The sequence below is a fragment of the Amblyomma mixtum genome, chromosome 2 (genome assembly GCF_055824585.1).
Source record: "Amblyomma mixtum isolate Tamu chromosome 2, ASM5582458v1, whole genome shotgun sequence".
Lineage (NCBI taxonomy): Eukaryota > Metazoa > Arthropoda > Arachnida > Ixodida > Ixodidae > Amblyomma > Amblyomma mixtum.
In genome coordinates this window covers 211,371,198-211,383,422 of record NC_143013.1, presented here as the reverse complement: position 1 = coordinate 211,383,422, position 12,225 = coordinate 211,371,198, and the positions used below count along the sequence as shown (strand labels likewise).

The following is a 12,225-nucleotide window of genomic DNA, read 5'->3' as shown; positions in this document are numbered from 1 at the left end:
GTTTCAGCAAAGGAAGCATTACTGTGGGATCTGAACTAGATCTCCAGGGCAGTAAGTCGTGAGGCGACACCTTTAGCCTGTTGCATTGACGCTACGAGACAAAAGTGCTGCGCAGGCCTGAATCGTGTACTGCAACACTGGTCGGCACCACCATGTCGTACCACTACCAGCAAACACATGCGAAAGAAATACGCGGGCCAGCAGGCCATGTGCTTCCGGTATTTCTTTAGTGGATTGTTGCTACTGAGGCAGCACCTAGGGGCACTTTACAATGCAGTGGAACAACTATCGAAATATTTAACGTGAAGCTCTTAAATGTTTTGTTACGCTAAACTACTTTCGTAGCGAAATAAAAAAATATGAAATTATTTGCAATGTGGTAATAAAAATGCGAAAAAAATGCGTTGGTCCTTTCTAGCATGCTTTTTAGGCTGGCATCATTTACTGACACCAGTAGAATGTAGCTTAAGATGTAATAGCTGTAGTAGTTACCATCGCCATGCCATGTGGTCGGGCGGCCGTGGACTCGTGCAACTTTGGTGCTTAACTGCTTTGGTGGACCATAGTGCTTCGGACCACACGTCACACTGCTGATCAACAGCATACGGAGGCAGTTCCTGCAACTTGTCTTAAAAATACACTTTAGTGTGACATAAGCCGGCTGTTGCTTGATGCCACAACATATCCTGAATTATCTGGGGATGCCTTCAACAGCATCGCCTCTGCTGCCTCTATGTTTCCTGCATCAAGGCACTTATTGACCATTTGCTGGTTCCTAGTAGAAGTGCTTTGCCCAGCAGCATCTGGGCCTAACAATTCACTAAGAACACCCAATTCCCTTTTGACACAGAAAGTGCAAGGCTACCGAAAGCTGAACAGTTTACAGTGACAATAAACTGTTGTGGCGTTGGATGCGTGTTGCAGCCAGAAGATTGTTGCGCAATGCTGAAAAGGTGCTCGGCAGGGTCTTGGCTTGTCCTGGTGGTCAGGAGGTACTTGAAACCCACTTCCTCGGAGAGGTACTGAAGTAATGACAACACACTTGTCACAATCACATGCAGTCCATTTGCAGTTGACTGGCTCAGAAGCCCTGCTGTCCTTTGGTGTGAAGCTACCATTCCTTAAAGGGATACTGAAACAAAATCTCAAAATTAAAAAAAAAAGCACAGTAAGTCACGCAGTATTAAAAAAATACAGGTAAACACCATATGTACAAGCTTCCTTCACTGGTGCGACAACAGCAGCCTTCTTTGCTTTCGGATACTTGACTATCCACCTCTTGCTTCCGCTCCTGGTGCTTGCTTGCTGCCTTGCACTGTTCTCATTATAATGGAGTGCAGCAAGATGCGTCCTGCAAGGAAGCCAAGAAAAATATGAGCAGATCACAACAGGCAACTGAAACAATGAAAAAAAAGGCAAAGGAGCATACCTTCTTCTAGCCACTTCTTGTTAGCCAGTGGAACATGCTGGCATTTCGGATAGACGTCGTCGTGAATATTGACGACATGGCGGGCAAGGCTGCACCACTTTGCCAGAATGAGGTCATGTTGTTCCTGGCTCGACATTGCACACTAGTAGAGATGGTTGATCACGGCGGAGATCCACGATGTCAATTCATGTAAAACTTTTTGAGCTTTCCTGCTGCCATCAACTTCTTCAGCACTTAAAATAGGAGCACCTGTTAAACACTAATAGATAGATCTGTGAACAAAATTCAGTCTAAATGAACTCACTCTTGGCGATGTGCCAGCAGTCAAAGCTGTGCTCTATGTAGGTCTCTCGAGATGTGAATGCCTTGATCTGCGGGTGGTGGTCTGTCACCAGCGTGGAAATCTGAAGACCATTCGCTTCACATATGCGAAGTATCCTCTTGAGGCCTTCTAGTTCCATATAAGTACTGCTTTTTGTTTCATTTGACTGCAAAAAAAAGCAATGCAAAGCCAACCATAGAGACAGTCATCAGTATCCTGATCAGCTGAATTTTCTACGCACGTGCTGTTGTTTCTTACTAAAGAAATGACTACCTGGACAGTCTCAACATGTAGCACCTTGTTGCGATCTATGTCAACAAGTGAGTGCGTGCCATACTTGGCACAGTGTCCAGGGGAACCGGCCCTACCATCACCAGCAACACGCAGTGAACAGCCGGCAGATTCTTGAAAAAGGGTGTTCTGTTGCTGCATCCAAACCTCAAAAGTGGAAAATAAGTTTCTGAACTTATTTACATTACAAATGTTCTGAAGTTACTTATATATGACCTAGTCAGACAGGCCAGGTCACATACCTTAGTGGCTGCAAGAATGAGAAATGCTTTCTGCACTTGAAAGTGCATGCGGTCGCTGCTGCAGGCAACACCTATACTCCTAACAGCTCTAAAGAACTTTAAGTATTGCATCCAGAGTAGAAAACTGCTGCAGAGAGCAGCAAATTGCTTGCTGCATTTCGATTGACCATAGGTTGTGTTGCCCAGGTAGAAACGTGATGATTTATGCACATGCGTTTCACTTGAAGTAATGTGCCTTTCACGTCCTTATCAATTGCTGTGCATGGGTGAGCACACAGTGGGCAGGCTAAGCATGACTCAAAAACAAGAAACTTCCTCTCCTCCTTATGAGGCACATTTACGTGATCACTGTCATCTCTGAAACTTAACAAGTCTATATCAGCATTATAGAATATTTGAGGCATACTTACTACATACCCGGCCCGGCTGACATCAGACAGGGTGAACGAGGTATCGTCATTTTGATTAGCGATTTCAATTTCTTGTATTCTTTCATCAGGTGCATCTGCATAATGCGTCCTAGAAGTGGCGTTGAGAGTGATGATGATGATAGTGAATTTTTATGGCCAAAGAGCGCCATCTCATAAGGTATTTTTTATTTGCTCAAGGTGAGGTCAAAGACCCATTTCCCAAGCATTTCACTCTGAATAAGACAAGCACCAGGCCAGGAAAGCTTGTACCCGTTGTATCACCGGTGGCACTGGGGATCGAAGCCCGAAGCGACAAAGGCGTCTAATCCCCTTCGCTGGTAATGCTGAATGCGGCGCTTCTCCCGCACTGCACATTGCCATGGACCGACGGAGGAGACCAGGTTCATGGCTTGCATTACTTCCTCTGGCTTCAGTTCTTGGCAGCAGAGTGCAGCTTCTGTGGCCATAAATGGATTGCAGCTTTCACTTTCATCAGGAGGCATACTCTTTCACTCTGCATTCGATGACCCATCATCTGTAATCGGTGGCACAGTATTGTCTACGGAGTTGATGCAGATATTGTGCAAAACACAGCATGCCAGTATGAACTCCCACAGCAGTGACAAAGGACGGCCTGCTTTTCCTGCCTAGGCTCTGTTGCAAGCAGAGTGCGACCATCCGCAGTTTTCATTCGCTTAAAGAATGTGAGCGTGTTCTCAGGGTTTGAGATCTTTTGGTTGGAAAACAAGCCTTGGAGAGAAGACGAGTTACAGGTTAGTTACAGCGAAGACGCACTGATTAAAAGTTATGGCCATGGAGTAACGGCAAAGAAACGTGCGATACTTTTTTTCGGTAACGGTAACGCGTTACCTTTTTTTGTAGGTAACGCGTTCTTTTTTTTTTAGCGTAATGAGTAACGTATTTAGTTGCTTTTTTCGGTAACGCCTACAGCACTGCTTCTGTCTCTCGGTTGTAGCTAAGCTTGGGAGCAAGCTCACGTGATTTGGACCTGGTCAGGGCTTTTACTGTTCCCTCAGCCAGCTTCTGACCTCATTCGCACAGAAACTGATTCAATCTATTGGAGAATAGATATGGAACTGGGACGAAACAGCCGACGAGACGGCGGCTGCTGTCACTAGCTCTCTGAACGGACCCGAAATAACCACCCTTGCCATAGGTAGACACACACTCTGATCTGCCAGCACCTGCCTTATCAACTTCTGCCGTGAAGTCTTCCTCTTTAACAAGGGAGGGGTGAACAATGTCCATTGTTGCCCCGCTGTCCCTAAGGACCCTGCATGGTTTTCCATTCACTTGGAGTTAGTGAATATACGGACGCAGAAGTTCCAAATTATCGTCACTGTCGTCCGCATATGAGAAGGTTACTCGTGACTTTTTACACCTAGCTGCGATGTGCCCCATCTCTTGACAGTTGAAACGGAATGGCTTCTTGCTCTCGAACTCCCTCGTCAATGTTTTTGGAGCTTCGGCCTGCTTGACCTGATCCTCACTTTTTTCTCGGACTGGTTTAGTGCCCTCAACCACCTCGCGACTCCTAAATTGCGGTCCATTTTTGGGTACAAAGTGCTTTTTGAACCCGAAAGTTTTCATTTCAGACCCGCTAGCCTCTGAGCTCAACTTTCTTCGTGTTGCATATTCGTCCGCTAGTTCTGCAGCTTTCTCTACCATGCACACATAATCTTTGTCTTGCACCAATAGCCTAACAGCCTGAGGGATACTGTTATAGAATTGCTCGAGGCCTACACATTCTACAACCTTATCTTTGGTTTCATACACCTCAGCACCCTTCAACCATTCTGTAAGGTTGGCCTTCAAACTGAATGCGAATTCTGCATAACTCTCGCTACCTTTCTTGCTGGCGCCTCTGAACCGCTGTAGAAATTCTTCCGCTGATAGGCGGTACTTTCTAAGCAGACTCACTTTGACTTTTTTGTAGTCATCGGCATCTTTCGCATTAAGCCTCGCGACTATAGTGCCCGCCTCACAGGGCAACACCATTAGTAGCTTTTGTGGCCATGTCTCCTTAGCTTAACCACGTTTCTCACATGCCCTTTCGAAATTCACGAGGTAATACCCAAGATCCTTGCCAATCTTATACGGTTGCATCAGTCTGTCCATTCGAAGCTCGGCCTCGCTCGCTCTCTCTGGAGTCGTGCCTCTTGAGCTCTCAAATTCCAGTCTCTTTTGGTCATGTGCGAGCTGCAACCTTCTGAGCTCCCGCTCCACTTGCTCTGCCGCTACCCTCTCATTTTCAACTTTCTTTCGTTCATCTTCCTCTTTCTTTCGCTCCGCTTTGAGGAGCTCCCACGTATCACTAACTGTTTCTTCCTTGGCGGTTTCCAAGAGCAATGTGCAAATGTCCGACTTTTTCATCTTCTCCTCTACCTCCGCACCCAACTCTTCACATAATGACAGCAAATCTGTCCTTATCAAATTCATTAGATCCATGTTTGCTGCCCTGAGCCTTGACTTTGCTGATCAAGTGTTGACGTGAGCTAAACACACTTGTTTCACTGATCAACTTCCTTCGATTCCCTGCAGTTCAAAGTTATTACCCAAACAATTGAAGCCTGGCGAATCTCAAGCAAAGTTCAAGCACTTACCCGCAGAAGCAACACCACGCCGCATGGTCGATCCAACCGCTGCCAACCAGTTGTTGCGGACGGAGGGGCCCTGGAGTTGGGGGCTGTCGTTCAGGGCAGCACACCCTTCTCTTGTAAATATCTAGAATAAACAGTTTCCTCCTTAATGGAGTTCGCCATCGTCCTTCCGAGCCGGGACCTGCTGCCCTGAACAACAGCCCTCAACTCCAGGGCTCCTCCGTCCGCAACACCAACGAACCACCGTTGTCGGAATGAGGGCTCACTGGGGACGCCTCAAAACCTTCGGTGAGTAACATTGCCACTGTCCTGGACGCACGAAAGTTCTTTCGAAACTGTACAAAAACATATATGTGAACTGCTGTACAAAGCCTGACTGCATATCCGCCGCATATTTTTTTTTCATGCACGGAATAGCGTATGTACATACCTCTTCGTCAGAAGAAGAGGTACTTTTCGTTGTCACTGCTGCTGTATGAGTGCTCGGACTCAGGTTTCGACGAGCTGTCATCAGACAAAGTGAGGACTATTGCCATTCCATGCAATGCCATAACTGAGAGTTGTAACCGCTACGATGCAGATGACGCAGACGACATATGCACACAAACGCATGCAAAATGAACAGCGCTCAGTGTTTCCTGCTGACATTCCTGTACGCACTAAAAATAACCAAAAATCACATGTTTGTTTTGGAAGGGACGACATCGCCAACTACAAGTTCCAGTGAGATCTGCCGCTGGTTAGCGTATCAACCTAGTGCGCTCCGTATTGAACGGAGTTGCTCCAAACGACCAGCGGAATTCGCGCAGTCGGTCCAGTTCGACCAGTGGAACACGAATTCGTCGTCACGGAGCAAGAAAAGCTGCTCCAGCACGACCAGTGGAAATCGCCATTATTTCAAAGTAATGCAGGCATGACCACAGGATTTTCAATTGACCTGTTGAAAATTGGCCCTAGAAGTGCTTCATATCCAAATATGTGCATGGAGAGTTGAATGAAGACTGGTGATAAGCAGTGTTTTGGTGCAGATAATTATTTTTTCTACATACAGTATCTATACAAGGGTCCCACAGTTCTGCAGTATTATAGTGATAAAATAGCTTAAGGTCACACTCTGAGTGGTATGTGATGTTTTTGTCTTCTGAAGGTATGGATCACAGTGTGAGCCTAAAGCACGTGCCTGGTATGAAAAAACAAAGCTCACTTATGTTGAAGAATGTGGACTCGTCGTGAGTCCTGCAAAACCATGGCTAGGAGCTAGCCCCGATGGCTTTGCACCAGAACTGGACCTGCTGGTTGAGATAAAGTGCCCCACGCCACAAACACTGCAGGAACATGGCAGACTGGAAGCTCTCTTCAGGAGCGGCAAGTATGATGTTGGTTATAAAATTGACGTGCTTCATCTTAGGAAGGGTGGAAAAAAACAAATATTACACACAGGTGCAGTTGCAGCTGTTTTGCTGCGAGAAAAAAACAGTGTGATTTCATAATTTGGTCACCCAATGAAGTGCACATAGTTCAGATGTCTTGTTATGAGGGATTTCTCGAAATGCATATCCCAAGTAACTTTTATTTTGCACACTTGCTCCCTGTGCTTGCAGACAGTAAGCAGTAAAGTAAGTAGCTGTGTGTTCTGTGAAGTGCAGAGTTGAAATAAAAGAATGCTCACACAATATGTAATTCACTGATTTGTTTTTATGGGCAGCCACATTCCTGTTCCCTTCGTGGCTTAATATTTACTCACACGTAGTAGGACAATGGCATTAGCAATCTGAGCAACCACCAATAGCCAAGCCTCTAAGCTCTGCAGGAGTGAGTACTACTATCCATTTTTGATACATCAGGTGCAACGCTGTCATAGCTAGTGCTCTTGTTTAAACTGCCTACGTACACGATCAAAAAGTACTGCGTTCCTTGTGCTGAGTGAAAAATAAATGCTTTGCCCGCAGGCTTATTATATGATACATTTGTCAGGAGCTTTATTAGATGTACTTTTATTGCTGACATCACGCTGTCACTTGCATTAGATCATTCGTCCACAAAATAAGCATGAGGTAACCTGCCTCTGGTTATTTTTCATGCTACTCCCTATCTTACACAGCATAGCACGTGATGTATGAAACCGAGCATACAGTTTGCTCAATCTCAAGCGGTTTGGAGTACAGGTAGTGAAAATCAAACCACATTATAAAGCCCAGAGGTAAACCTCATAGCCTGAGCAGCCATTTGCCCTTCCTGAAAACAGTGTCTATCTGATTCGGGGTGGCTGGAGGTTACTCGGACTGGCTACAACTGTAAGGATTTCATAAGCCAATGGTTTTTTGGCAAAAATGCTCGATGGGAGCTCTTTCAAGAGTCTGAAGCACTTCATCTGCCTTATCGAACGCTCAACATGCATCCGCAGCCTGGCCAGGTGACGTGATTCCACAAGCTCGGGGTGACTTATCTGAGACCGACCTTTACAAAAGCTAGGCAGCATTAGCTTAACTCCTGCAGGAAGGAGGTCACTTAGAGTGAAGCCCCGTTCAGCAAGGATTGTGTCACCTGGTGCCAGGAACTTAAAAATCCACTCTGTTGGGCTATAAAACAGTCACTTGCACAGCCACCGTATGGCTTTGAAACAAACATTACAAAGCCACATGGTGCAACTACATCCAGGACCTTTGTAGTATTGTGAGACTTATACCGGCTATATGTCCTGTTCCCGCGTCGCAGGTTGCCTGGCCACTCAATGAATATTTCAAAGCATTCAATGATGCATGTTGAAGACTCATAACTGTTAAACCTGTCTGGCATTGGTGCTTTGATTGTGTCCCTGGCAAGCCAGAAAACAAGGTACCGCCGACCAAATTTGGAAAGCCCTGACTAAACAGAGCAGAAAATGCGACTGACTGCAGCAGTTGACATCGCAAAGCGAAAGCTCAGCTCATGAACAAGGAGGCCAAGCCGCAGCCTCATCAGAGTCACTAGCACCTGATGCTCAAAGGGCAATGCGAAAGGTGTTTTCATTGTGCTCGCAAGGGCTCTCACCAGCTCGTCAAATAAATCTTTTGAGAGCCCTGTAAAAATCTGAACGTGTGAGGATGCAGGGTGGAGCAAACAATAATTGCTGTCTGACATGCTGCTTCAGTTGAACAGTGAAGTGATGAGGCTGCACAGTATGTGTGGTCTTCTTCTCCTTTCATGCCAACTTGGACTGCCTGTTCTATCTTTTTCACAGCCTTGCACCTACAGCTGCAGGCCGGACACCCTGTTGCAGTCCTCTCACCATTACTCCTGCAAAGTAAGCGGCACTGAGGATAAAGTAACTATCACTCTACTTCGCTGTTAACAGAGCACATAAACCCTTGCTGACAGTTTTCAGTATCACTGAAATTGAAATGTGCAAGCTAACCAGCAAAACTGCATGGGACATGCCTTAAAAATAGTTTCGAGGGACACTATCAGCAGAACAGGGGGCACTTGCAAACATGCAAACAACTTAACATGACTGGTTGAGAGGGCCACTTCCATAACATGTAGTTGACACCATTCAGCATTCTCCAATTTACACTCCTTTGCTGTATTCTAAGCTGAAGTTCACAGTACATCCTTGTCTCATACCAAACTGGCTGCTTCAAATCGACTATGTTTAAAAAGGTGACATGTCTGTGTGAAACTTATTAAAGCAATGGTGGTCATGCATATAAAATGGCAAGGGCTTTCATCAGTGGTATATCAGGCTGCACGCACTTAGTGAACCCAGAAAAATTTATTGGCTGGCACAAAAGTGCAGGCAAGGCCCAATGACAATCACCAATTATGAGCCCTGAATCATACCTTGCTGGCCCACTGAACAGATAGTTATAGTTTTGTAGCTGACAATGCTGACCGCAACTGCCTCCAGTTTTGTTTTGAGTCTGATCTCTTGAGCAGGGACACCGCGTTGAACGACAATCGCGACGCCACTTGAGAGTCTATTTGCCTGCTCGCGATCTCGTCTAAATGTTTTATAATGGTTCAGGATATTCATGTGTTGTGGACCAAGATTTGTTTCCTGTAGACATAAAGCTACAGGCAACATTGACGCTAAAATATCTGTTATATCATTGTAATTCCTCAACCATCCTCTACAGTTCCACTGAACTAGAAAAGCCATGTTTATGTTTGGGGTAGGAACAATAAAGTGTTTACTTATTTTCTGGGCCCGTTATGAGGGCCCTATCCTTCTTTCGCTCAAGGGAGCTGTTCCGCCGCTGTAAAGCAGGCGGGCTGGGGGTTAGATCCATCACCTCATCGGAGGTGCTGGAAGACGTTTCAGGCCTCCCCCGACGGGGCGAAGTCCTGCGGGATGCTGGCCCATCGGCCGGCATTCCCTGCTTTGGGGTTGGCAGAGCAGCCTTCGCTGTCTCTGCCTGGGGCGTGGATGGCCCTGCCACAGGCGCCGTGGAAGTGGCCGTGGCAGGTGCCGGAGTGCTGCATGGTGCTACGCCCCTGCGCACCACATCAGCGAAGTTTGGTTTCGCTGGGAAAGAGAAAGTGTTCGTGACTGCGAATCGCTTTCTTGCTTCTCGAAATGATATATTTTCCTTTGTTTTATGGTGATTATTTCTTTCCCCTTCTTCCAGGACGGACATGCCCTGGAGTACGCAGCATGGTCTCCTTCACAGTTAGCGCAGCGTAGAGCTGCGTCACATTCCTCAGAATGGTGGTCTTTTGATGCACATTTCGCGCAAGTTTTGCGGCCGCGGCAACTCTGTGAGCCGTGGTCAAACCTCTGACAGTTAAAGCATCTTCGGGGGTTAGGGATATAGTGTCTAACATTTACTTTGAGGTATCCAACGTCGATGGTTTCTGGCAATGTGCATGTGTTGAAAGTCAGGACGAGGTGTTTGGTATCTATTTCTTTGTTGTCCTTGCGGGTTTCGATTCGGTACACATCAATGACGTTTTGATCGGAAAGGCCTTCCAGCATTTCTTTCTCCGTGAGATGTAGAAAATCATTTTCTGAGATGACGCCACGGACAGTGTTGAGGGATCGGTGTGCTGTGATGGAGACAGGCGTCTCCCGCATACACACTATGTTTGCGAGTTTGGAAGTTTGAACATTATCTCGGAGTTCCAGCAATAGATCGCCGCTGGCCATTTTTGATACTTTGTAGCCGGGGCCCAAAGCCTCTGTTAAGCATTTCGATACCATGAAGGGGGATAGAATTCTGGCCTGTTTATCTTGCACTTCACTGTGGACGACATGGAATTTGGCAAATGTTGGTTTCTTTTTGGGAAAAAAGTACTCTGCTTCGCTCCGCCCTCTCTTGAGAGAGCGATCAGGTTTCGAAAGGGGGGGAGCCATAAAAATTTAAGGTTTTTCGGTCATGGTGCCAGCCACCCACCATGGAGCCCAACAAGGGGACGCGACAGGAACTTGAAAGAAAGTCCTGCCCACGCCAGCTGTACACCTTAACTATAACCTAATATGACTCAACTCAGGGTAGTTGGTCACACACGGTTAACCCTCGCCGCCAGGAAAAAGAGGAAAAAACGAAGAAGAGAGGAGGATACAGGAAAGTTGTAAGAAAGGAAATAGGAAAGTGAAAGATAGAGGGGCGGACAGGAAAAGGCGACTGCCGATTTCCCCCGGTTGGGTCAGGCCGGAGGTGTCGTCTACAGGAAGCTGGGGCCAAAGTGGTGTGTTGCCTCCGCCGAGGGGCCTTAAGGGTCCAAACGCTCGGCATCGGCTCAACCACCAGGATCCCCTTTTCTCCGGACACGCCGATGCCACGCACGGCTAAGCGCGGATGCTCGGGTCCGTGGTGACGCATTGTTCACCGTCATCCCCCTGCGGGGATGTCCCTGCGGATGCTCGGGTTAACCCCGTGGTGTCGCCACTCACCAAGTCTGCATGCTGCAGACGCCCCCCTGCGGGGAACACCACAATGGGTTGGCGTGTTGTAGAGTGCACACCACACTTGATTGGTGTATTTTGGTGTCGACAGCATGCAGTGTTAGTGTGCTGTAGTGTATACACCAGACTGCATGGGTTGTGGTGTGCACACTGTTTTGGTCGTCAATTGCACTTCAGAGTGGGTTGGTTAATTCTGGCATGCAAAACACTTTGAACAGGCATCAAGGTTTGGACACCAATCAACTACATTCTGGCTGACACACACAGGAAGTTAGTGTGCTGTTGTAAACATATACAACTACACTGCAGTACCTCATTTAGTTTACTTCAGTTTGGGGGCATGCACAGCAGAGACAAATATTGGTAGAGTGCATCCATCCTAATCTGGACTTCTTGTCGAACGCGCCTGTCACCCTGATCACGAAGTGCAGTATAGAACTATACCAACCATTTTTCAGGTAAAGCAAAGGGCAGCAGTGTTTCATGCTTAAGCATGCCTAAACTTGCTTCATTGGATGTTATGTGCTGATGCAAATGCCTCAACATACCAATTCAAGCAGAACGTATGCAGCAGAAGGTTGCCCTTCTAGATCTAATAACCTCTGTGAAACAATGTTGAGTAGAATGATAATGAAGGTTACCTCCTAACGTGTTTTCATAAACATATGTGAAAATTAGATATCAACACCATAATTCTTTATTTACACTACAAATCAAGCGTGCTTTTAACAAACCTCAGATAATAAACTCAGATAACAAACCAACACACGTACATTTGAACCTTAGGCCAAATATGGCATATGAAAAATGCGATTACAAGCCACATTCAGCTTCAGTAATTACAAACAGGACTACAGATTGGACATTAGACAGAATGCTTCTATATACAATGACCTATAACAGTGCAGCACAGAGATCCAGAGGTGTTTCACAATAATCAAGAACAGCACAGGGAAATAAACTTCAAATGACATATGCAGCAAAAGGTGCACACCTTCTATACAACTGAGGCAAATATTGTCACAG

General features: G+C 46.4%; 1 protein-coding gene and 1 pseudogene across 3 annotated transcripts in view; one reads left to right on the top strand and one right to left on the bottom strand.

The window, feature by feature from the left end:
* LOC149362457 (uncharacterized) overlaps positions 1–8,634 on the top strand; it is an 84,190-nt gene extending 75,556 nt beyond the window's left edge. The window contains exons 3-4 of one of the 3 annotated variants that reach the window (XR_016289004.1): positions 5,257–5,603; positions 6,463–8,511. Coding sequence is in view for 1 of the 3 variants with exons in the window: in XM_089573064.1 (XP_089429190.1) it covers positions 6,463–6,680; positions 8,536–8,612 (295 nt within the window). In the remaining 2 variants the exon portion in view is untranslated. Of the gene's footprint in view, positions 1–5,256; positions 8,512–8,535 lie in introns of those variants that run through there. The other 2 variants (XM_089573064.1, XR_016289003.1) reach the window with 2 other exon arrangements.
* On the bottom strand, positions 7,564–8,324 carry LOC149362458 (uncharacterized; annotated as a pseudogene).
* Positions 8,635–12,225: the final 3,591 nt, after the last annotated feature.